At 55.6% G+C, this 24,921-nt stretch overlaps 8 protein-coding genes across 8 annotated transcripts; 3 read left to right on the top strand and 5 right to left on the bottom strand.

Moving 5' to 3' along the window:
• Window positions 1-42: 42 nt before the first annotated feature.
• SLS55_002303 (uncharacterized protein) lies at window positions 43-901 on the bottom strand (the record flags this gene model as incomplete). The annotated part of the gene is made up of 2 exons (XM_066773785.1): window positions 43-793; window positions 894-901. 2 exons carry the CDS (start codon window positions 899-901, stop codon window positions 43-45), a joined length of 759 nt encoding a protein of 252 aa, XP_066636352.1.
• A 768-nt stretch (window positions 902-1,669) lies between these two features.
• SLS55_002304 (uncharacterized protein) lies at window positions 1,670-2,787 on the bottom strand (the record flags this gene model as incomplete). The annotated part of the gene is made up of 2 exons (XM_066773786.1): window positions 1,670-2,558; window positions 2,780-2,787. 2 exons carry the CDS (start codon window positions 2,785-2,787, stop codon window positions 1,670-1,672), a joined length of 897 nt encoding a protein of 298 aa, XP_066636353.1.
• Window positions 2,788-4,165: 1,378 nt separating this feature from the next.
• On the top strand, window positions 4,166-5,056 carry SLS55_002305 (uncharacterized protein; the record flags this gene model as incomplete). Its single annotated transcript, XM_066773787.1, has 2 exons — window positions 4,166-4,171; window positions 4,403-5,056. The coding sequence occupies 2 exons, from the start codon at window positions 4,166-4,168 to the stop codon at window positions 5,054-5,056; spliced, it is 660 nt and encodes a 219-aa protein (XP_066636354.1).
• A 3,152-nt stretch (window positions 5,057-8,208) lies between these two features.
• SLS55_002306 (uncharacterized protein) lies at window positions 8,209-9,259 on the top strand (the record flags this gene model as incomplete). Its single annotated transcript, XM_066773788.1, has 3 exons — window positions 8,209-8,292; window positions 8,347-8,386; window positions 8,445-9,259. The coding sequence occupies 3 exons, from the start codon at window positions 8,209-8,211 to the stop codon at window positions 9,257-9,259; spliced, it is 939 nt and encodes a 312-aa protein (XP_066636355.1).
• A 2,201-nt stretch (window positions 9,260-11,460) lies between these two features.
• On the bottom strand, window positions 11,461-13,094 carry SLS55_002307 (uncharacterized protein; the record flags this gene model as incomplete). Its single annotated transcript, XM_066773789.1, has 2 exons — window positions 11,461-13,025; window positions 13,082-13,094. 2 exons carry the CDS (start codon window positions 13,092-13,094, stop codon window positions 11,461-11,463), a joined length of 1,578 nt encoding a protein of 525 aa, XP_066636356.1.
• A 979-nt stretch (window positions 13,095-14,073) lies between these two features.
• Window positions 14,074-15,549, bottom strand: SLS55_002308 (uncharacterized protein; the record flags this gene model as incomplete). Its single annotated transcript, XM_066773790.1, has 2 exons — window positions 14,074-15,320; window positions 15,531-15,549. 2 exons carry the CDS (start codon window positions 15,547-15,549, stop codon window positions 14,074-14,076), a joined length of 1,266 nt encoding a protein of 421 aa, XP_066636357.1.
• Window positions 15,550-17,695: 2,146 nt separating this feature from the next.
• Window positions 17,696-18,127, bottom strand: SLS55_002309 (uncharacterized protein; the record flags this gene model as incomplete). Its single annotated transcript, XM_066773791.1, has 1 exon — window positions 17,696-18,127. One exon carries the CDS (start codon window positions 18,125-18,127, stop codon window positions 17,696-17,698), a length of 432 nt encoding a protein of 143 aa, XP_066636358.1.
• Window positions 18,128-23,333: 5,206 nt separating this feature from the next.
• SLS55_002310 (uncharacterized protein) lies at window positions 23,334-24,593 on the top strand (the record flags this gene model as incomplete). The annotated part of the gene is made up of 2 exons (XM_066773792.1): window positions 23,334-23,341; window positions 23,549-24,593. The coding sequence occupies 2 exons, from the start codon at window positions 23,334-23,336 to the stop codon at window positions 24,591-24,593; spliced, it is 1,053 nt and encodes a 350-aa protein (XP_066636359.1).
• Between the last annotated feature and the right edge of the window lie 328 nt (window positions 24,594-24,921).

The raw sequence follows: 24,921 nt of genomic DNA on the forward strand, positions 1-24,921 counted from the left end.
CAGCATACCATCCCGAGCCTTGCGGACGCCCATGGAGGCGAGCTACTCTGGTGTGACCGTCCTGCTTAACCTGTGTCCCTGGGCGGCTCGATACTTCTTTACGAGGCGCTTCAGGCTGTCATCGGTCAAGAAGAAATCTGAGTCCGTGCCCTCGGCGTCCGTATACAGCACCAGTCCGGCATGCTCGATGATGTACGAGTCATCGCGTATCGAGACGTAACTTCTCGTGCGCATCTGTTTTCCATCCTCAAGCGACAGTAGCTCCGACTCACCCTCCGGTCCCCCTTCCCCGTGGTCTATCAACAGATACTGGGATCTGAACTCGACGCCCCTGCCCCTGTTCCATTTCTCTTCCTTTGTCAACCCGTTCCAGGACGTCAAGGGCAAGACCTGCACCGCTTCATCGAAACTGTAGTTTGCGCTGCCCAGAGACAAAATCACCGCCGGATGGCCTTGGGCTTCTTCCCGGATGTTGCATGTCTCCCAAACGATCGAGTCCTTTTTGATCTCTGTGATGAAGACGATGCGGCCCGGTATCGCCGTCACCGGTGTGAGCAAGATCTGTGGTGTTCTTGGAGAAGGAGGAGGAGGAGGAGGAGGAGGAGGAGGAATAGGAGCGACGAAGAGGTGGATATTGTTATCGAACGGGTCAGGGTCCTGGCAACCTCGTTCCTCATGGGGGCCTTGGTGGGGTATCAGGATAGCAGACATGGTAAAGGAGTCAACTGCTTGGATATGAGCAAGGTATGGGAGGTGTATCAGTGTAGCAAGATGCTTGTTGACCGGCTTGAATCTCTGTTAAAACAGGGGAAATGGAGGTTTTTCACCCTGGTGCAGTGTCAGTCGTAGTTCTGACCGGACATCAAATGCATACTATTCATTGGACTACTGACCGGAACATCTCGTTCTTAACCGATGTTTGATGTTAGTGAACCATGGGTGAGCTAGGCACATTCTGAGTCAGAACATACTCGGCCTCATGCAACCTCAAAGAAGCACCCCAGCCGGACGTCAATCGCCTATAGGAGGGGCAACGGACATGAGCTCGGCGAATGTATTCTCGGCCTGTGCGTTTTTGGGAGTGGGAGGGTAGAGGTCTCGGAGGCTGACAAGGGAGGCGGGCTGATAAAGAGTGAGGTGGACGTAGAGTTGAGGAGCCTCGGTGTTGGTTGTAGTAGGACCGTGTGCGCATTGTGCTGGCACGGGCCGGGGGACTGATGGCCTGTCGCGGGCTGGAAAGGTATCCTGGGGGCCATGAGGCCGTGCGGCTGGCGATATCCGGACGGGTACGCCGCTGCGCGTTGTTGCAGACGCTCGTCCGGCGCTGAGGTGCGGGTCCGGGTGGATGGTGGTGAGGTGAGGAGGTGTCGTATCGGTGAGCAGAAGAAGCTGTGGACTACCCCCTGTCGGTCGCGCCTGCCAACAGCGCTTGGTGCGGCTGGGGTTGACGCACCCTCTTCGGTGACTGCTGGACGGGTACAAGATCTTGAATGGTCTTCCTCTTCACGCCGCCCGACATCATATCGTGGATCAGAAGGTCTGATTAATTCTTGCTATCACTACAAACAAGCACGCGACAAGAATATAACCAAAAAAAAGTTCCAGGAACCCAATAAGCACTCACATGAAAAGAGCCAACAAAAGCCAAACTCCCAGCTCCGCCCGACGATCATGGTACATAGCACGTACTCAGCTTCTTCAGCGTCACCGCCCTATGATCGGCCGTCAAGTCCTCCAAACACCTCTCCTCCAAAAAAATGTCCTCATCCCCCCCGTTCGAGAACAAATCCAGCCCCTCAATCTCGATGATGATCTTATCATCGCGCAGCGAGATGTAGCTCCGCGACCGCATCCGCTTCCCATCCCTCAACCACAACACCTTGATGCCGGCCTCCTCCATGACGGCCTCGCCCTCGCCGCCCACCGCGGGTGCCGGCCGGTCGTTGGCGATCAGCCGGTAGTACGCGCGCAGCGCGACGCCGCCCTCGCCCACGCTCCACTTCTCCGCCGCCGTCTTCACCCCGCCCCACGACGTGATCGGCAGCACCTTCACCGTCGGCTTCGGAGCCGGCGAGCCGTCCGGCACCGAAGGGAGAGGGTCGACGTCGGTGATGACGCCCGGGTGCTCGGCCGCGCTCGGGCGCGCCCCATATTTCAGCGCGGTGCTGTCCGCGGCGAAGGCCGGCATCCACACGATGCGCCCCGGGATGGCGGTGTCCCGCGTCAGTGGGGTGCCGCGCCGCGGCGGCGGAGGAAGGGGGGCGGTGGGGAAGGTGGGGGCGGGAGAGGGGGAGGAGGAGGAGGAGGTGGTGGCGGAGGTAGCGGCGGCGGCGGCGGTGGAGGTGGATGGCCGTGCGTTCTCGTTGTTTTGAGCGGCGGCGTTGGTGTTGGTGGTGGTGTTGGTGGAGGGCTTTTGGCCTTTCTTGCCCTTGCCCTTGCCCTTGCCCTTGCCCTTGCCCTTCTTGTTCTTCTTCTGATGGGGTGGGAAGGTGCCGTTGTGTGCCATTTTGTAGAAAGGTGGGATGGATTTTTGCGTGTTTGAAGAACGATGAGCAGCTCTGGGAATGTTTCGTCTCCCATGGGCGGGCCTGGAGTATATGTAGCTCACCAGCGTGTGCGTGTATACCTTTTGACCAGCGCAGAAAGTTTCTTCTGTCTTCCCTGGAAAATTTGTTCGGTACGTTGTGTTGGATTTTTGACTGAGTGAATGCAGATGGCCAGAAGTGGTAATGGTATATATGTGCAAGAACCGCATTAATGTTCTCTCCCTCTTTTGCACCGCACCATCATTCCATTCTCATCTGAACACTGTAAGCTTTGCAGTATTGCCTTAAGAGCCCACGCATACGAGGACTTCATTAACTGACGCATCACCACAGATATGAGTCGTTTCAGAACCGGGTTCCACAGCAAAAGTTCTCCGGCTTTCCTCTAAGCACTGGAAGGCCAATCCGCTCCGCTACCCTCCCGGCTGTGCAGTCCACGTAGATCTCTTTGCGGTGGCGCAATTCCATGCCGATGGCCGCCGCAATATTCCGCTAGAGTGAAGAGATTTCAAGTGGAACTGGCTGTCCCAAGTTGCCGAGGAAAGATGGTCGTCGAATTATTCTCCGCGCAGACAGCGGTACGCCAACCATGGTAGAGCATCACCGTTGTACGTCAACTCCGCGCGGCCCCGTGATGAAGGGTATAATGATGAGCGACGTTTGACCGGGTTCAGGGACTCAGCTCGGCATTCGAGTAAAGGGGGTTGGGTGCGGTTCGGAATGCAGCCCGCAGAGCTCAAGTGATGGAGTGTGATGCTTGTGCCAGCGCTGTCTGCCGTGGCTGGGCAGCGCTCGCAAAAAGGGAAGCTGCATGAGGGAAGCTGCGGGGAAGGCAGCCGCAGCCCTACAGTCAGGAACGGGGACCCTCGCCGCCGCCGCTACCGCCATCGTCTGATGATTGGTATTGTCGCTCGAATTCTACACTCTTCACCGCTGTTCTACCCACACATCGCCCATAGGATATCCCGCAGCGCAATTGCAAGCCAATCCCACGATGACGTGCGTTTACCATCAACCAGGAACCCGCTGCCGTACCTTGTGCTTCCGGAAGCCAAGCCAGCCCAATTGCCCCTAAGCCGCTTTGCGGTACTTGATGAGCCGGCATTGGCACGAACATACGGGATCTACACTCGACGAGGAACTGGACGAAGACACCTCTGCAGGCTTCGACGGGCAAATTACATCCAAAAGGCGGCATTTTCAAGTCGATATCCCTCTTTCGTTGTACTCCTGCCACTGTAGCTGCCCGGGGGCTCTTGGAATCATTGGAGACAGTGTTTACATTGTACCAAACTTCGTCCGAATCCCATAGTGACCGCCTGCCGCCGTACCTGTGGCTCATCAGAACCATCGTGAAAGACAACCACTATCAAAAAATGCCTCTCAGATTTTTCAGACTCGCTTCCAGAGTTCGTTCTGGCGACCTGGTATAATTCATGAGTCCCGCCTCGTTGCTGCTTTCCCCCCAACATACACACATCTCACAGCTTTCCAGTGAACACACATCTCACAGCATTCCGTCAACACACATCCCACATCTCTCTGATCAAGCATTCAACTTGATCCTGACGAATTCTTCACTCTTGAAAGCATACACACACACACACACACACACAATCATGGTTGTTCTCTCTACTTCTCTCTCTCTCAAGAGAGCGACACCAGCCACCATGGAGAAGGCGGCAGCCGTCCCGCCCGCGCAGGTCTCTTATGCAGCGATGCTTAAGAATTCCTCGCCCGCTCCAACAGAACCCGTTACTCCTCCTCCCTCCACCTCCACTCTCTCCTCCACTCCCTCCACCTCTCTCTCGCCTTTCGCTTCGGAATTCACCCCCTCTTCTTCTCCCTCCCCCCAGCCATCCCCCCAGGCTGACCCATCCACTCCGGGTGACGACATCCTTGCCACTCCCGACGACAACGAAGTTGCCAAGGAGCTTCACTGGGCTTGCCCAGGAAAGCTTGCATGGCTGGACATTGGCATGATCGGGCCCAGGTCGGTCATCCGCCAGCGTCTCACGTGTCAGGAACGGGTGGACGGGTTTGAGAACCATCCAGTTCTCATCTGGAGAGCCCCGGACGAAGATGGGATTGTTCAAGTCATTCCCATCACCTCGTACGGCGGTCAGCGGGCCGAGCATAAGTGGGGGAAGATGAGGGAAGGACCGATGAAACAAGCCAAGCTGCAGCAGCTGCTCATGCTTGAGAACGGCTGGGAGAGGCCGCACTGCGGTACGGAAGTGCTTCCTTTCACGAAGCCCTTCTCATGCCGCAAGAGGTCGTACCTGCACATCGAACACGGAATCTTCAATCTTGAGGTTGACTGCCTCACTCCGTACACTGTACGGAATGATTCCGACATTGTTCTTGCCGACTCCGCGATGCACTACATTGCCATGCAGCTGTATCGTTACGTCCATCCGTGTCTCTGGATGGGCGAGGAAGACGCAAATGTGCAGGTTCCAATGGCTTTCTCTGCGAAGGATCTGACGAAGCTGTGGCGCTGCTCGTAGATCATCAGGTGGGGATCGACCTCATCCAGAGGCGAATCCGGCAAGGGCCTGACATACCCAAGTGGCCAACCACCGACAATCCCGGCAAGCGACTCCTTGTGAGCTCCAGCGCTGGATCGCGACGTTTCGAACTCACAACTCTCGAACTCGCACCCCGTCCGTTTCGGTACCATTCTTCCCGGTTGGCGACACCTGCTTGCAGGCCTGCTACCGTTCGATTCGGCATCCTTTCTTCCGACTCTGCCTCGAGCCCGTCTTCGCTCTTGTGCTTTGGGTTCGGACTTCTTCACAATATATGTCGCGCCCGCTTGTTGTCACTTATCGATTGGGCTTCGTCAATACGATACTTGACCCAAGCCTTTCCTGCAAATCGTTCTCAGAAGATGACCTCGGGTGCTTTAAACCGATAGTCTTCATACGAGATTCGAACCGTGGGACATTCCTTGAAGACCTTTACGTCCTACCACACATCTTGTTATTCTTGGGCTATTCTTGTTGTTACTGTTGTTGTCAAAAGGACAAGGCGGAGGGACGCCAGCGATGTCAGGCTCGCACCTCTGCGTTGGTGCTGGCGATTAGTAGCCTCCGGCGTCCCCCATTGTTGGGCGAGCTGTGGGTGAAGCTAAGACGAGCCTCTTTTTGTATGTATGTACGTTGCTGTTGGTGACGATCTTGGAGGCTTTGGGCGTTTGGCGGAGGAGATGGTTGTGTGGGATCGTATGCGGAGGAGGCGTGCTGGAGGATTGGAGAGTAGCAATACAGAAGCTTTGAGATGACCTGTTTTTTACTACTGTTCTCATGTGATATGCGTCCTACCTGGGAATCTCAACACCATGTATCTTCAAACGGCGCCGCCCAGTTATATTGCCTGACCACCCCAAAATGAACTCTCCATCAAGAGCATTCCAGCACCCCTTCTCTCCAAAGGCCTACACACGGCGTGGTACTATGACGAGAGAGGTTCTGAGCACCTGGCTACAGAAGTGGAATGGGACGGTCGTCGACACCGCTTTGACAGTGCCGCGGGCCAATGTCGTAGGTGTAGAGCCGAATCGACGGGCATATTTACTAAGCGGACGCCCACTCATGTGCGGCCGTAGTCAAGCGCAAATATGCAGGCGTACGTCGTCACGGCCAGCTACTTTGACGAAGTCGCGTAGACGGCATGTCCAATCATCCTCATAATCGCCACGGCGATCTGTGTTCAGAACAACTGGGAGGTTTTGGGGACTGGTCTTGTAGCTCCTGAGATAGGCTGACATTTTCTTAGGGTCCTTGGGGGTGGAGCCTGTCCAGCGCCGAATCCGCTTCTGAGACGCATTCTTCAACGGATGCACCTTTTGCTCCCAGCAACGGCTTGATAATCACGGCGTCATCAGGGACCCGGCGGCTGAGGTAGCCATGAGTGTGCGCAAGAACGGATCATCCCCTCGCAGCGGATGGCGGAGATGCCTCGGGGTTGTAAACAGAGGCGGGACACCGCCGCCAGGCGCGAGGCGCAGGAAGCGATCTCATTCGTGCGCGGTGCCTTCTTCGTCACGGCCGACAAATCTGATCGTCCCGGGTTCAACATGCGGGAGAAATGGGATCTGGTACAGGCAATCGGTCATCGGTCAGTACTGGATATTCTATGATAACCTTAATCCTGTCAACAGAAGGCCAGTGTCCTCGTAGGTGGCGTTTAAAGCCCAAACCGTGAACCGTAGCTGTAAAGAAGACGCTCCATAGCAATCTTCCTCAGCGACCGGCACCGCACAGTAACCGTCCGCCGCGTCCGTCTTGAGATGTACCTGATCACTCGTTTTCATAGCGTTGAAGATTGGCTCCATCGGATGCATCGGGTAGCAGGACTTAGTCGTAGCATTGTTTATCGGACAGAACGTGCGTACTAATAGGCAAACACAAGCCGTTACGGCCTAGAAGATGGGACCTCTAGCGGCGGAGCTTGTACCTTATTGCCCACTGTGACTGTTCCTTCCTGTGTAACCCGAGGGCTGCGTGATTCGAGGCGTAACGGGCGGCTTGGGTGGCGCGGGTGGCCGGTCTGAAGCGCTGTGGTGATGACAAAACGTTACGAAGTGTAGCGCAGAAACTTGGCTGACCCCGCTGTGTGTGGAGAATATGATCGTAAACCGCTCGAGCTTGTGATGCCGCCCATCTCCCTCGTCAGCTGCTACGTCAGCAGAGATGCGGCTGCACAGGAAAGGGACTCGTGGGTTGGACACTTTGCGTCTTCTTGCGAGCAGACTCTCGCGGGAGCCATCTGGATGGATATGTGTACATAGTTCCGTGTGCTTCCTCTTCTCCTCCTCTCTTCATGCCAGATTCTTGTGGGTGCGGTCGCTCTGGGCGGGTAAAGTCGGCCGTTGGGAGCGGAAACATCATCTCAGGCTGGCTGGACCTACCAAGGAAAAGATGGTACCTGAATGTGCCTTCATGGAGGAAAGAACTTTGGGTATGACGCAGTGCCTGGGTGCCTGAGGCGGCGAGTGTGCGGCTGATTGCGGGTCGGTGTCAACGTGCAGCTTGTGCCAAGCTCCTCGTGTAGCTGGGAAAATCGTCGACGAGTGCGACGGCGGCATGGGAGGAGCGCCTAAGCGCTGGAACCACGGAAATAAAGGAACAAGCAAGGCCAATTGCGAGTGTTTCCGCCGCAATTGGTACAGGGGCCTGCCAGAGCTTTGGCATGATGCGGAGGCGGCAGTTAAAGTGCGGCGCGGCACTTCGTCAACAGTGACGCGCTGGGAAAAACTAGAGCTTGGGAGAACAGCTGTCAGTTGAGCTGTGGCGGCGCAATCTTAGTGTTGGCGCGAAATTTGGCAGGCGCCATGATAGCCGGCACAGCTCTGGGAAAATCTGCGACGGATGCCTGCGTTCACTGCGCGATAAAAACGGCAGAATCTCTGATTTTTGCATTTCACCTAGAAATAGGGCGGCGGAACAGCAGGCGGTAAGCCATTGGACCCTGAGAAAACGCGCGCGCGGCGGGTTGTTTTCTGAGCGCGCTCTTGCTTATCCACTCCGCGCCCGCTCGCGACACTTCCCCTCTGCACCACCACCTCTTCATCTCGCGACACCAAGATCTTCTGCACCCGCTACCTTCCCCACTACCACATCACACTCTCCCCCATTCCTGCACACCAGCAATCACCATGACGCGTCAGGGCGGTCTTCCTCCTCATGCTGGCGGCGGCGGTGGTGCTGGCCGCAAGCGCAAGCTCGACGACGACGAGGCGGTAAGTTGCAACTGTTGATCCACGACATAGAACGGGCTAAAGCGCTGGTAGCAGGACACCTATCGCCCGCGGAACAGGCGCCGTACATCACCAGGTAACGTTTGCAACTGAAAATGAGGTGAAGAACCCAGATAATTCGCGAGATCTTCTAGGTCCTGAACACCACCAGAGGCAACCCCATCAGCTGGAGGGCTACCCTCAGGATTGGCAGACGACCGCGGTCGGTCCGCAGCGCAACAGCCTGCGTGTCCTTCCCAACCTGCCTTTCCCCGCCGCCAGCACGAATGAGTCCTTCCCCCGTGCTCCTCTCGCTCCGCCTCTGCCAAACCCTCTCCCGCCCCAGGGCTCCAGGGAGCTGGGCGACATCAGGAAGCTCTCCAATGACGACATTGTCCCCGGCATGATCGTCTTCATCAAGAAGAAGTCCAACCAGGACTTCACCGGCCACCCGGGCCTCGTCGTCGGCCGCCAGGACATCCACGGTGACTGGCCCATCATGGGCCTCACCAACTGGAACGGCCTCTCCATCTTCGAGAAGTGGGGCGACAGCGTCGCCAGCGAGCACAAGGCCCGGTGCTTCCGCCGCCGCTACCTCCTCATCGACCATCCCGGCGCCAGGAGCCACGACGACATGCCGGTCCTCCCGCTCAACCCCACCGGCCCCAGACTCCCTAAGCAGTCCTACTTGGACTTGCACTGGGTTCGCCCCTTCCGCTCCGTGGATCTGGCGCGCTTCATGCCGGGTTGGGCGCCGCGCCACATCGAGCTGGACGACAAGCGCAGGACGCTGGAGACAATCGGCCGCATGAGGGCGAGCTGGCTGGAGGACACGTACCCCTACGAGTACTTCGACCGGAGCCATCTGGTGGAGAGGGAGGGCGAGAGGAGGGGCCAGAGGAGGGGAGAGAGGAGGGGGGGCCGCCAGGCTTATCGCGGCTCTTATCGTCCCAGCTACCGGAACCGCTAGTCATCACTCAGTTGGCTTGCAGGGTGCTCGGGTTTGATTCGTTCTTGGTTGTCTGTTTTGAGTCCGACGTGTTGGGCTCTTTTTTTCGGCATAGCGTAGCATTCTCACTGGATTCTCGGGGAGGGTTTTCTGGAAACAATTGATCGATACTTTTGGGCACTTGAAGAACACGCATAGACATGAATGTGAACTTCTCTATCGTGCATTCGTATCCCAATATTCTCTCCATTTACTCACGCAGCCGGGCACATACATACACATATCACGTCAGAATTTGGCGTTCTGAATAGGTCCTTTCCCCCACCCCCTGTTTCTTCTATTATTTGTAGCTGTAGCCCCGCAACGCCCTCTCCATCTCTTCGCCTCCTTCTCCTCCTATTTCCTTTTCCTCTTCCTCTCCACGGCCATCCTCCGAAAGTCCTTCTTCACGCCCTTCAAATACTACTCGGCCCCACCACCCTCCCCTTCTCCTCATCCGCCCGCCCTCTGCGCCTCCCCCATTACCGCCCAAAGTACCTCCCTCCTATGCATGCGCCTCCACGACCACCTCCATATTCTCCATGGACCACGTACTCACTTCTCCTTCCCCTCTTTACTTCTTCCTCATCATCGACAATATTCCCATTGTACCACCTCTCCACGCTGAGGTTGGATGGGGCCAGACGGCGAGATGGGGAGGTGTGGGTGCTAGAAGGGTAGTTCGTGTGTTGTTTCAAGAGATCACAAGTAAGAAGGTTGAATCAAGAGTGTCAAAGCAAAGCTTAATGTCGGATTAAGAAAGTCCAGCCAAGGAAGATCCAGATGGATGACCTCCATCCGCCAGTGATGAGGCCCTTGCGATATTGCCAGTCGTTCCTGACACATCTTGTCAAAATGATATGGGGTCTGGCCTGGCTGCTGGTTCGGGACGAAGGCCATAAGCTCGTTGGCGTCTTGCTGCCACAGCTGCCAGCCTTGCTCCCACCGTTGCTTTCCTTGGTAGCAGGCTTGCTACGGCTGGTGGCCTTGGCCTTTTCGCCCTGCTTGCTCTTACTCTTCTGACCCTTATTGGTCTCGGCCCTGGCCTGCTGCACGTCGACCTTCCAGTAGATGTCGCCCTTCTTGCGGTGCTGCTGGCTGTTATCCGGGGGCACCAGTTGACGAAGATTGGTAGGTTCATGAGGACTTGAAGACAGCTCCTGCGGTAGCAGTGCACGTAGGTGTGATTTGCAAGTTCAGTCCTCAGTACAGGGCTCGGTGTGAAGATAATCAGGGATGTGAAGTTCCTGTGTGTTATGGATCCGCCTTTAGTGAAGATGGCGAGGATGCCTGTGTCTGCCGCGCGCGCGGCGCTAAAGTGCTTCGCGAAGGCGACGGCGGCGGCTCCGGTGGCGCGGACCACGACGATGCCGCGGATCGTGCCGGAGGGGGGCCGCCGAGGGTCGTAGTCGGTGGGCGTGTTGGCCGGCGGTGCGGGGGGTCGCGATGGTTTGGCGTGGTGGGGCGGCGCGATGGTGGTGTGGCGTCGTCGTCTTGCGCTTGGTCTTGGTCTTAGTCTTGCTCTTGCTCGTGCTTCTGCTCCTCCTTCTGCGCCTGCGCTCGTACTACTCGCAGGGCGACTGTGTACTAGATCAGATGATCCAAGATCTCCAGTTTCTGCTCGACGGTGTACCGGAAGACACCGTCAGCAGTACCAGCAGCAGCCAGCCGTGGCTCGCTTCAGCTCCTATATCTCCCCAGATGATTTCGCCTCGATGAGCCTCAAACTTGATTTGGTCTGTTGGACAGCTGAGCATCCTCGCTCAGACCGAACCCGAACAATGGGTTTGTCCACGCACAATGATTGAACGGGTCCGCGTCGAGCTTAAACAACGTCGACCTGCAGACCGCTTCTGCGGTGCGGCCGTCGTGTACTGCGGCGGCGCAGGCGAGTGGATGGAGTTTGGCTATGCGCTGCTGCCGGACCAGGGCCGGTATAGATGTAGACTATGAGTCTTCAGCGGGGCATATTGGGTGAGTGTGAGAAGACGTCTCGCTTGCAGGCAGCATGTCGCATCTGAATAGAATATATAGAGTGGAGTCCACTGTAAAAGAAGAGTCAGTAGATTCTGAGAAGTAAGATGTCTTGCAGTAACTACCTAAGAAAGCCGCAAACAAAACGCCAACGCAGGCCAAGAAGAGCAGCTACATTCTCATCACCTAGGTGTATCCTACACCACGTCCTACTCCGTCTCCGGCGAAGACACCACGCTGAGACCCTTCACGGCCTCGGCAATCTTCTGCCTCAGCTCGGCCTGGATACGCTGCTTCTCCTCTGCCCTTTCCTTCTCTGCCCGCTGCCTCTCCTCTGCCCTCTCCCTCTCGACCCGCTCCCTCTCATCGGCCATCTCCTTCTCCCGCTGCTGGCGCCTGACTTCCGCCTCCGCCTTCTTGATGACGGGTAGACGGTGCTCCAAGTACCGCTGGCAAAGCTCCCAGCTCTGCTCGTCGAGGACGTACTTGTTGTCAAGGCTCTGGCCATCCGCGTACTTGCAGATGTCCGTCAGCTCGCAGTGGAAGCGGTACACGAACCTGAAGTACGTGGGCTTCTTCAGCGTCCGCCCTCCCCTCAGCTTGAGCACGGGCAAGCCCAGCCGTGCGTACGCCGGCGCGAAGTCGCGGTCCTTGGCGCCATCGCCGTCATCACCGTCGCCGACGCGCAGGTACTCCCGTCCGATGCGAGCCTTCTCGTGGCCCTCGCGGATACGCCGCATCTTGTCGGCCATGCCGCGGCCCGCGAAGCTCGTCCCGATGAGCATCTCGACGTACCCGGCGTCCTTCCACGCGTAGACCAATCCAAGGTGCCGGCCCGTGCCCCACGTGTCGTTGGGCTTCAGGTGCACGATCATGCCGCGCTCGAGGTCGCCCAGCCGCAGGTCGAACCGCGCGTGCGACCGCTTGCGGGTGTCTTGTTGCCACGCACTCGGCGGGCCGGCGGCGCCGCTGACGGCGCTGACGCTGCTCTGCCTGCTCCGCATCGCTAGTGGTGTCGATGCTGATGAGTGAGAGTCGGCGCCGCGCTGATGCGTGGCGGGAGGAGGAGGAGAAGGCATGGCGGAATCTGGAGCGGCACCGGCGGCGGGCTGTGAGAAGGAGACGTCCCTTAGGCCGGCGAGTGAGAGGGGTCCTGACAAGTCCTCTTCCTCGTCGCGTGCCGCGGCGCCGTAGGTGGCTGTGTACTCGAAGGTTGATCTGGGTGGACGGCTGGGGAGAGTATGATGAGGGAAGGGCTGCTGCTGCTGGTGGTAGTGCTGTTGCTGCATGAAGGGGTTTGGTGTAGGGCTAGAGCTGAAGCCCTGCTGCTGGTAGCCCATGGGTAGCCTGCCCTGTGCCGGCTGTTGCTGCGGGGCGTATGGCAGCATCCGTTGAGCGGGCGAGTTGCGCTCATTTGGGGTGTGGCGACTGGCACCGTATGGCGGTGTCATTCTTGTAGGCGGAGCAGTTTCACTATGGGCCTGCGATCCAACAGGTAGCATCTGCTGGTATGGTGCATTTGTGAAGGTGCCGGGATTTGCTTGGCCGTTATAAGGACCAGATGGAGCGGAACCGTCACGACCGTACGGGGCAGGCTGCGTCATGAAAGAGCCCGGGACGACGGCCACACCGTTGCACCTGAGCCTACAAGTGGGGTTCAGGTAGTGCAGTTGGCAGCAGATGGGCCGAGGGCCTGTAGGCGCGTTCGGTGGCGGCATCTGGCGCGGTGTCCGACCACCAGTATAGCGATCGCCTTGGGTGCTGCCGTACTGGTCTGGGGGGTTTCTGTCAGAAGAGTACGGCGCGGAATGACGGGACGGGTGTACATACTGTGGTTGCTCATGGTGGTATATAGAGCTCCAAGTGCGGGCGATTGGATTGAAGAAAGCCTTTGAATGAGACTGGTGACAGTAGCAGTGCTGGCTTGAAAAGTTTTGCACGAGGGTGAGTCCGGGCAATGGTAAGGTTGGTGTTGAAGTTACGGCGGCGGCGGCGGCGAAGAAGTAAAGCAGTTCAGCGCAGCGGCAGATCGCCTCGCTTGGCTGTTCAGCTCTTCCACGGTCTTCCATGCAGTAAATCAAGGTTACGACTGTTGGGGCTGACTAGCGGGTGATTTGAGGGGAGGTTAACTTTCACTCCGTGCGTTGCCTGACGACCCGCTGTTTGGTATCTCAGGTATCAGGGAAAAGAGGCTCAACCTGCTTAACAATGAGTTTAGTATAGCATATACTGTTTCTGAAGCGTGCAATGACGGCAAGGAGAGCGAGAGGTTTATATAATGTAGCTGCGTAGCTCGTAGGCTTTGGTCATAGGAGACCTTAGTCACATTGCTACCACCATACCAAACATCAAACCAATTACGGAAAACTGGCTCTAAAGGTCAAGCATTTGCCAGACATCGCGTGAAATTTGCTGATTCTTTGATGTCGTGATTGTTTGTGCAGCCCATTGCCACGAGGGCATTGTACTGCTACAACGGATCCCAATTTTGTTTGCATGAGAGGCCGGCATGGTTTGGGCTTTGTTACTATAATCATTCCGCATAAGCTTGTACGTTGCCGAAAAGTGAGAAATTGGAACTGTATCGAGGAAGCAAAGATGGTTATGCTAATTAATCAAGAGCTTGACTAGCAACTGTCACTGGTTCTTCTTGAAATACACCATGAGTTATATCTCCCAAATGCTCAGCAGACGTTTTTGTCAAAAAAGACCGTATTAAACTTGTAGAAACCAAAACCAACACCAAACAGGCTATCAAGGAGCCCTCCAATTAGCTCTGAAATCAAACAAACTCCAATCCAAAAAGCCCCGCTGATATTCAATCAGTACCATCCGGTCTGGTACTGCTGCGGACCCCGGTACTGTCCTTGCCACTGCTGACCCTGCCACGGTGCCTGCGCAACAACATGCTGCTGTGGCTGCCCAAGATACCTGCCACGCTTCCCCAACATTTCCCGCTCTCTCCGCATCTCATCCTCCCAATCCTGCTTCCTCAAGAGCTCCGCAATGCTCTCACGGTACTCCAACATCACCCTCACGCTCTCCGGCGTCAAGCACCTCCGCACGAACTGCTTCTCGGGCGTAAACAGCATCAGCTGCGCCAACCTCAGCGTCTTGACCACGCGCAGATTGACATACGACCGCTTCGGCAGGAACAGTCCGTCCGCAATCTCCAGCACGGGGCAGCCGTAATGCGTCTCGGTCCGGCCGCTGTCGGCGATCAGCAGGAACGCCTTGGACAGGTATTCCACCTGGTGTTGGTTGACAATGTGCGCGAAGCGCTCGCGCACGGTTTTGTTGTCCGCCCCGAACCCCGTGATCTGCGCGACTTGGATCCGCCGCGGCCCGTCCCAGCCCAGCACGATGCCCGGGTGGTTGCTCCAGCCGCACGAGTTGGGCTTGATCTGCACGATGAGCCCGACGGTCAGATCGGATAGCGTGAATTTCCACGGGTTGGTGCCGCCCGGGGAGTCGTCAACGAGGAGCTCGTGGGCGGCGGAGCTAGTGCGGCTGATCGTCTGCTGCTGCGTGGGGCAGGGGGAGGAAGGGAGAGCGGAGCTCATGCCGCTGTCATCAACGGGGGAGGTCTGTGGGTCTTTCGTGGGCTTGCTGGGAGCGAGGCGCTCCTGGGTGTCTGATGTGGTCGGCTGTTGTTCTTGTGCGGTTGTCGGAAGGGCGAGATGCTGGGGAGCAGCTTGGATTGGCGCGTGTATAGATTCGGCGGCAGGACGGCTGGATGCGTCCGGCTTGCTCGAGGTCGTCGGACTCGTATGGTGCCACTCGTAGATTTTGGCAATGTGCCGCTTGCGTCCCTTGGGAGCTGGAGGAGTCTGGAACGGAACAGCCTGAGCATTGCCGTAGTGCATCGAAGGAGCAACACCAGCATTGAAAGTGTTGAAGGCGAGGCCAGGTAGTGTGTTTGCCGGATACTGCGGCGGATAGACCTGAGGTAAGCCGCCGCCGCCGCCGCCGCTTCCCAAGTATGCCTGGTTGTTCATCGGGCGGTTTCCATGACTGAACTGGCCCGCACCATACGGCGATGAAGCGTAGCCAGCATACGGCTGCTGGACTACAGGAACTTGTTGATTGTATTTGTGAGCGACAGGATGAAAAGCCTGACCATGTGCGTGCAAGGTGTGGGGTGTATAGGGGCCGAAGGTGGCCGATGCGGTGGATGGGTAGCCGGTAGTCGAGAAGCTGGCTAAGCTCGAGATTTGGGCGAGGCTGGAAGGGCCTGTTGATCTTATTGCTGTTGGAGCGCTTGGTATATGCATTTGACCAGAGGCCATGTGCTGCATGTGAGCTATTGGATGCCCAATGTTCGAAGCGCGAGGACCACTGAAAATGCCAGAGTTGGGGTAGCCTGCAGCTTTATTAGAGATATGCCATGGCAAGGCGTTAGATACTGTACCGGTCGTGGGCCAGTTCTGACTCTCCGCGCAGTTATGTGCATCCATGTCTCGCGAAGTCGACGTGGCAAGATCTGAAAGTGTTGTTCTTGAAATCTCAAGTTGAGGGAAATGAGTGAAAGTTGTCGCGGCATGGAACGCAGGGTTGTTGAGGGCGAGGTTGTTGACATGAGTTGGAAGCGCCTGTAAAAGCGAGGCAAGCAGGTGGGAGCAAAGGTTCGCGTGTCTCGCCAGATATGGCAGGGGGAGTGACGCGACCGCGCTCGCATGTGCTCCCCGCGAGCTCACGGTGGCCTCAGGCCAACTGACAACTCAAGGGCCAGCCTGGCAAGCCGCCTGATGTCAGAGCATCTCTCGAGTATACCGCGCACGCACAACGAAGTCCGTCCTCGCCGCACCTGAGGAACCCGAGCATTTCATCTCGTTCATTGTAGTATACTCATTATTTAATAGAGGTGATACTTGCGTTCCATCTTCTTGTGATTTCGTGGAGAGAAAATAGCGATAGCTTCGTTGCGACCAAGGACCAAGGTCATCTTTTTATGAACCACGGGTCATATCAGCAAAATGCGGAAGCTAAAGAACCGGATTGACGTCTCACTAATGTGATTGGACTTCCTGACAGTGTGCAAGTAGTGGTCCGCAGATTTCGGCTGACGTTGACAGGTACCAGAGCCATAGCGCCAACCGCATCGCAGCCGAGCGCGACGTTCTGCACGGGCCACCCGCATCAGTCCGGTCGCAGTTTTGGCATTGCTGTTCTGCAACTGCGGGCAGCGCGCGGCTTGAATCAAGCCTGCCAACGTCGCGGCGCTCAGAACTAATGAAGAAATTGGCGATTCACCTAAGTACGTATCCGTTGCGTAATGACAAGAGTTTGCAAGCCGGAAGCGCTAAATGATCAAGAAAAACGAGCGGCCTGCCCCACAAATTATCGCGAGCAGTTGTAAGCAAGCATCAAGCAACATCAAGCAGGATGCTATTGCTTACAAGCCCCGCCAACATGGACCGCTCACGAGCAGATGTACTTGCTTGAAAACTCACCAAACAAGCAACCCAGATGGACTGCTTCTAAGCGAGCGACCAAGCGACCAAGCGATCTACAAGCAACCAAACCTGTCGCGAGCCTCGGGCTGTTGTCGTGTGGTCGGGATTGCGTTTCTCCGGGAGCATTCGGCGTGCGGAGGTTCTGATTGGTCGTTTAATAATTTCCTCTTCGGGAAACTGCCGAACACACGCCATGGGCCTTGAGGCACGAAAGAGGAAAGGAAAACACGGCAGACCTTGGGTTGGGTCAAAAACTCGAGATTCTGGTAAAGGTGGGTATCCGAGATTGTGCGGTGCACAGAAAGCATACGTGCATCCTTTGCAGTCGAGCGAAGGACTTGCGATCAATTTACCAATCATCGACTCTGGGCAACGGTCATGCAGCCACGAGTCTGAAGTGGCTTGAAAGTTTCTACGCCGTTTCATAGGTTGCGACCGACTGCTACTATGCTCCAGTCGTGTGCGCTGAACCGAACAGGGCCGCATTCGTGCAACTTCGCCTGCGTTTCAGCGCCGCTTTCGCCACTGCGGCCGTGCGTGATTCATTGCGATGCTGCCTCTTGAAATTGCCCCTGGCCCGAACGAACGACGACGAACAATGCAACTGAGTTGCGCCTATGCCTACACAGCCATGCCACTTCAGAATGATCCGCCATCTATGATTCGTATTGATGGACATCTCTTGATGACACGACACAATGCCGGAGGGATAACAGTTTCTGGTTTAGACTATTTTTCATAACCCTATACTCATGATAACAGCTTTTCTACTATTCCACATTAGTCTGCGTAGAAACGAAACGACATTCACTTTAGATGTAAGAGCCTCTGTTGGTGGACTAAATCCTTTTCTAATTTTGAGATGCTAACCAATGCATATCCAACCCTAATCGCAGTCCAATATCATGAATAGCTGACCACCTTCTAGCCCAAGTCCACGTGCAGAACGAACATCGACATCAAGTGATGCGCTCAAGAGTGTCGTTCTTTAGAACAAGATGGCGTTCTCCAGGACACGAGTAACCGAGATCATCAAGGTACCGGCCGCACTATCATAGTGCTCACGGTAGACAAGATGTCCAGTAACGTCCTCGGAGTCCTCATCATGGAACACCGACACCTGGTTATGATCGCCAATAGTCTCGATTTTCAGAAGGGTGCCAGACGGCGGCGTCAGCTCGCGGGAGCGCTCGCCAGTGCTGTTCAGATCAGCGTAGCAAGCAGGGCAGTTGAAGAAGCAGGCCATGGCATGCTGCGTCTTGAAGGCGAGCGTAAGGCAGGACAAGTGCAAGTTGCACCCACACGGAAGCGCGAAGATAGGCTCGTTGCGCGCGGCACCGCCGTACTCGAAGCAGAGGTTGCACACAGCCTCCTTGTCGGAGGTGCGGGGGAAGACGAGGGTACTCGTACAGTAAGCCATGACTCTTGATCGGAGTGCGGTTCTGATGGAGGCATAGGGACGATGTTGCAACCTTCTTTTAACTGAAATGACGCGAGGATTGTGCGTGAACAATGCTGTATAGTACCCAAATACCCGGACGGGCGTTGTTTATAATCGTGGCCGATCGCCTGAACACCTTCGTAAACAATGCAATACCATGCTTCAACCCTGCAGTGAAGATACTCTTGTGTGGAATCAAGACATCTTGAACAATGTCAATGTCTCCCCTAAATGTGTGAGAGTCATCTGACCATTGACACTGTGTCTTACAGTGACCAGGGGTCGCAGCTTGAACGGCTTGCAAGCACAGGGGGGTCCTCGAGGCGATCAAGCAAGCGGCCATGCTTGCGCTTGGCTTAATTGAACGCTTGACAAGCGCTTGCAAGCGCGTATATATACTGTAATTAGTAGTAAGAGGCCCGTGCCCGGTCCGTGCCCGGTTTACCTTTCGTTTATAGGCCACGATGCTTAGCATGGTGTTGAGGCCTCTATTACGCCCACTCTTCTTCCTTTCCTCCCCACTCCCTCTTCTTTAGCACCCGTCTCCTCCGACGCTATTTAAAATACTTGTTATAGTATTAAAGCGAAGATAAGACGTACTTACGCCTAGTTTCTATCTAATATATGAATAAAGATTACTTGCTTGTGCTTATCAAGCGCTTGCAATCAAGCGGGCAAATTTACCCCGCTTGCAAGCCAAGCACTTGAATGCCGTAAATCGATCAAGCGGGGTAGATCTGCCCGCTTGCAAGCCGCTTGCTTGAACGCTTGCAAGCGCTTGCTGCTTGTTGCGACCCCTGACAGCGACCAGTGTTTCGATCCATCAAAGGCGACCGTTTTATGGCTTCGACCAGATCAAACCTCGAAAGAAGATAGCTGACTGGTCAAACAGTGTATGAGTGATAAGTTGGTATGGACCAAGCCAGACCATTCTACTACGGAAACTGCTTGTAAAGTTGCTTTAATTGTGCCGCGAGTGTTTTCTGAGGCCGAATCTCACTTACCGCAGCATCTCTCCATGCACAAACAGATTATCAGGCGCCATGGTCAAGGCTATCAACAAGCATGCTTGCCAAACTCAAGCGCCTGCTCAAGTGCAATTGGCAAGCATGGGCGAATCAGATTGCTGCCAAGCAAGTTGTGTGCCCGCGCTTGCGCTTGTTTGGTAGCCTGGTAAACTTCTTGCACCTTTAGCTATGGAGCCATATATAAATCACAACAGACTGCGGACATGAATGTAGAATCATCCAACTACCGCGTACGTCCAAAGCGACATCCAAACTCCGGAATGTTCCCCACCCGATATAGGTATGTGAAACTCGAGTCTCATCGTATCCTGTATTATTGACGTTGCGCTGACTTTGAAAGGACTCAAAAACCGTTGCGTCAGGCCAAAGCAGCTTCAACAGCATACATTTGTGTGGCTGTGTCTGTACACAGTCGTCCGACGCGTACCATAATGGGTAGTTGGTGGTGTATCAGGCAGAGTGGCCAGCCAAAGTGCGACATGCAGCATGGATCAGGCCCGTCTAACAGCAGGGTCGTTGTATGAAGAGAAGTCCCAAAGTCTGCTGTTCTGCATGGCTTCTTCGTAGCTGCTCTGTTCCTTGGCGAGCTCTTCCGCGGACAGTTCCGTGAGAAGACTTGCGATGACCGCGATGCTTGAAGTTGATTGGCGGTCGGAGAGAGATCAAGTACCCCCTGTCGCGGATGATGGGTGTTAAGGAAGTTCGGAGGACCCACCGGACGGCGCGACGCGCCTCGCAGCCATGCCATTCTCTCTCTCCCAGCGGCATGACCTGCGCGCCCCCACCCCTTCCCCGACTACGCCTCTCCTACACCGACCACCATCCACCAGACACTCTGCAGCTGCCGCAACCCAGAAGCAATTCCATTGTCGCAACTTTCGAAAAGGAATTTCGCTTCAGCGCAGAGCTTCTCATCGGACCATTCGGCCCTTGGCACTGTACTTTCTCTTCTCTTCCAACCACAACACAGCTCTCTTGTTCCCCATGGCTCCATCAAACGAAGGTACATCCTTGTTTCCTACACGCTCGGCCCAAACCCATGGAAGCTTACAAACAATAGTCTCCGAGCAGCAGGAAAAGCGCCGCGTTGACCACCAAAGCCAGAAGGTGTATAAAAGGGCTTACAGCGCTGTGTTGAAATCGGCACCGGACGGACAACCCGGAAAGAATGTTGCCGTCGGCGCGTCGCAGGATCTGGGCGGTGCCTCTATAAATACTACAAAGAGTAAGTTCGCCAATTTGAAGAGACCTCCGACGAAACCGTGTGATCAGCCCGCTAACGGACATGCTTCAGCAGAGAATGCGGAGGAAGACTTGCGACGTCTTCGTCCTTCTATAAACTCCAACCACCCTACTGCTTTCGGGTCGCATCCCACCTCCGGTCCAAAACGTTCGACATCTCCCGGTCACAGCGTTCCCAAGATCCCCAAATCCGCTCTTCCGACTGGCCGGCGCCCCTTTGATGTCCCCCAACTCTGCCATAACATTCATGGGCCTGAGCCTGCAGACAGCGACGCCAATGCTGCTGGCTGTCAGGGACAGGACATCCCATGGAAGCCGGAGCCAGTGGGAGCGCACAACGACCTTTGGCCACCCCAACAACACCCAAAGCGTCACTGGGCACGGAAGATCCCTGGTCAGACACACCGTGAAGCCTTCGATCTCGACATCGACAACTTGCACTTTGGCAAGTTGATCCACATCGATTGGGTCGAGAACGAGCACTGGACGGATCGTCCAGCAATCGTCACAGGGATCAACGTGGCGGCAAGGCGTGTGCGAGTATTCCCCATGTACTCGTTCGCCAAAGCGGGTGGGTTGTATAAGCGGTTCAGCAATGCTGGACGCGTTTATAACAAGAAAGACCAGGCTCTAAGGATGCATGACATGATGAGCCATATACTCGTTAGCAGTGACGCACCAGGAGCAAGAAAGGGGCATTGTGGGACGCCTGTTGTTCGGTTGAGCGGAGACCAGCTGGGAAAAGACAGCTGGGTAAATACTGGGATGGTCTTGGAGCTTTCTCTTGACAGGGTCAGTAAACACTCGCTTGGCGGGGTGTTTATGGAGGCTTTTTTGCCTCTAGATCAGATGAAGATCCTGAAGACGCACGTACACTACATGAAGAACAATCTGTTTCCGTCGGAGGAAAATGGATTGTTGGAGCACTATAACGAGCCTTGGGAAGGGTTTCACGAATATTGGTAATACAACCACAGTAGATAGTAAAGCAATTCTCCTTGTTAGACAGAGCAAACTTGATTTAAACAGTGAACTTTCCTACGGAAAGCTACGGCTATAAATATTTTGTAAATGCGAAATTTCTAAAGCGAAATACCGATATTAGCGATGCGGAGACTTAAGGGGCAGGGTCTTACCGGCTAGTCTTTTCTGTGGCTGGCTTTACGCGCGCTCGTCGTCACCGTGGACAGCGACTCCAACGGGGCCCCTAATTGGCAAGACGGTCTTGAAATTTAAGCTTGGACATCTTTTTAAAGATAAATAAGTTACTCTCCTGTATTGGCTAAGATGAACTTACTGAAAAGTTGATAGATCTTGTTTTGTTTTGCGAGGTTGGGCAGTAGGCACACCGGAGCGTAACTTAAGAACATGGCTTAGAGGGCTTCTGTTAGAACAGAAATTGAGGCTTCGCCTTACTTAAACAAAAAGGAAGTTGCTGTTAAACTATCTGAAATAGTATACAAGGCTCTATGTGGCCCTTCATTCCATCTCAAGTGTCATACATTCGGACCCGCGCAGTGCGCAAAGCCCGGCAAAAGCTTAATTGGGCAACCGCCGAATCGGCTGCAACAGAAGAAGATTTATTCTATTCCAGGACCTACCGTCTCAATTGTCTCACAAGTTTCTTGAATAAGACAACGATCCTTGCCTGGGAGAGTCATGGACTCCGAAGTCTAGCGAGCCGTCTTAAGCCATGTTGTACGGCGTATGCGTACGTCCAACTCGTGTGTGAAGCCTTAGAGACAGTACAAAAGCCTGAGCCACTGACAATCGAAGCAAAATCTGACTGAATTCGTGTGTGCCTACGTGTGGACAAGGCCAAAATCTTGGCTTGACGAGACAAACGTGTCAACTGGATGTTGGCTCTTTTGACAACGTTTTGCTAGCAATACAATTTGCGATTCCCAAGCAAGAGTGTCAGTGACATGGTCACCGCTGTGAAAAAAACTTAGATCCAATCACTCACCTTACGTTGCATGATGGCACGCGCGTGGTTTTCGCTGTGCTTGCCATAAATGCAAGCAACAGGCAGCATCGATCCCCACAATTGCTTTCCCGCATGTGACAGAGCGCCGTAGATGTTTGGCAAGGTGACTTGCGGCTCATACCCCGCTTCTATGCATTACGGTGGGTCCTTGGTGTAGCATGCGGCACGGATCAGAGCCGCAGCGCTGGCGCAGCTTCTTCATTCGAGCTGTGAAGTTACAAGATGGGCTAACGTGTGAGTGCTTCAGTAAGGCACGTCCGAGCGCGACTTCCTCTTTCAGGCGGACTGAGAGTGAACTTGCGGATTGTCGCCGAATGGCATGGAACTGCCAGCCGGCAAACAGAAGGTGAAGGGTGAAAAGTTTGCCAGGCGGTGCATGTGCCAACCGGCACCGCAGTTTCCAGGGCAGCTGCGCCTGCCGGGCGCTAAGATTCTGCGGGAGTACTTAAGATCTCGTCCGCCACCCAGCTTCAAACCTTTACCATCACCCTCCCTCTCTGACCTGGCGCGAAGATATTCTGACAACCCTCACACCCTTTTTAAGTAAGCTTCCTGACGTGACTTCCGTTCTTGCTCTTTAAGTCTCCTGTGACCCCTTCTTCTATACTGATGTTATCATAACACTACTTATTACGTCTCCATAGACCACTTCCTTACGCCTCAAAGAACCTTGAACCGTGATCATGTCTGGACATCAAGACCCTGATAACAACAAGCGCGAGGCGGAGCGCGAAGCGGAGCGTCAGGCTGCCGCTCAGAGTGGATTTCAAGGTAAGTGATGCCCCGCTCCATGGCTTACCTCAAGATCTTTTGCTCACGCACCACAACAGACGAAGACCAACCCGCCGCCTCCTCGTCTTCCTCACTCTTCGACCCCAACTACAGGGGTCCGCCGGCCGTGGGGCAGCATGGGCAACAGCCGCACAACATGAATGCGTCCGGTATATACAGACATCCTACACATTCGTTCCATGTGCCTACTTACCACCGGCGTCAAGGACGTGGCTACCACAACAGCCACTTTGCTCCGTCATACCACCCCGCCGCAAGCCGCGGTCGAGGCTACCCTGCTGGACGTGGTGCTGGTGGCGGCCGGTTGCCGCCTACGGGCCCTCGGTTCAACGCACCGTATCCTCTTCGCAGACACCAGCAGGCCACCATCCAGCAATTCTCAGGCCGCGGCACACCTCCGACCGGTCCTCGCTTCCAATCGCGAGGCCATGGTCGCAATTCTGGCCAGCGTGGAGGCCAACATCCGCCTGTCCGGTCGTCCGCGAACTCGCAGCCCGTTGCACCTCGGCGTGATCGTCCTACTCCTACCGGTCCCAGCGCCGGTGCTTCTCCCAGGCCCTTTGGCAAAGACGACTTCCCGACCCTCGGCATGGGCCAACCCCGTCAGCCGGCTCCTCGCCAACAGCTTGACGTCGTGACCGGCCCGCCTCGCCAGCAAGCTCCTCAAGCGCCTGAGGGCCAGGCCAGGCCTTCTTCCAGCCGTGGCCGCGGCAGGTTTGTCCCCTTCACGGACTTCAACCCCAGCAGCGCGCCACCGCTCGAGAGCAAACAGCGACAGGCTGCCACCCAGCCACCTCCTCGCAGACGACGGAACCCTGCGTTCCAGGTGTCCTTGAGCGAGTGCTACCGCGGCAAGGTCATCTTCATCGACGACCTGCCGGGCCTCGACTACAGCGGTCACCCAGCTATCGTCCGCTCGATCGACCCGGTGACGCAGACCATCAAGTTCTTCAAGAAGTCCTCCTTCAAGAACATCGGAGGCTTCATGGAGAAATACGGTGAATACGTCAACCAGTCGCAGAAGAAGTGGCACGAGAAGCAGTGGCTGCTCGTCGATGACGGTAGCACCAAGCCTCATCACGGCACGCCACTGCTGAGGCTGGCGAACGGCGAGAAGATGCCGGAGAAGGGGAGCTATGTCGACATCCACGGCGACACGGAGCTCCACATCGACTACTTCTCGAAGTACTCACGGTTCGGCGTCTTCCCGGATTTGTTCCTTCCGGAGGAGGAGATGAGGACACTGGAGAACTACTCGAGGTGGTACTTGGGGAAGGACAGGGAATACAGGGAGGCGGAGGAGAAGAAAAAGAGGGAGAAGTGGCAGATGGATGGATCGGCGGATGTAGACATCGGAGATATCTACGAGGACTCGGAGAACGAGAGCGCCCGGTAGGCGGTGCTTGGTGCGTGGCTTGGTGGGATTTTCGGGGTAGAGTCTTGATGACCATTCGCAGAGACTGAGTAGATGTAGACCAAAGAAGTTCTTTCTTGCACAAAAGTTCAGAGTTGCCCAAAAAGTGGCCTACTTACCTGTGACAGCTGAGAAGGTCCCTGCGCTTTCGTGCGTCTCAGTGTTTGGTGAACAAGGCGTGGGTTTGTGTTAGCGATAGTACGTCATCACTGGTCCATGCTCTCATAAGTGCCCTTTCTGGAGTACCACCACCTTCCCGAACACATTCCTCCATTGGTGTCACTCCTCGCTGACGCTCAGGATCCGACTT

The sequence above is a fragment of the Diplodia seriata genome (assembly GCF_021436955.1).
Source record: "Diplodia seriata strain FDS-637 chromosome Unknown scaffold_2, whole genome shotgun sequence".
Lineage (NCBI taxonomy): Eukaryota > Fungi > Ascomycota > Dothideomycetes > Botryosphaeriales > Botryosphaeriaceae > Diplodia > Diplodia seriata.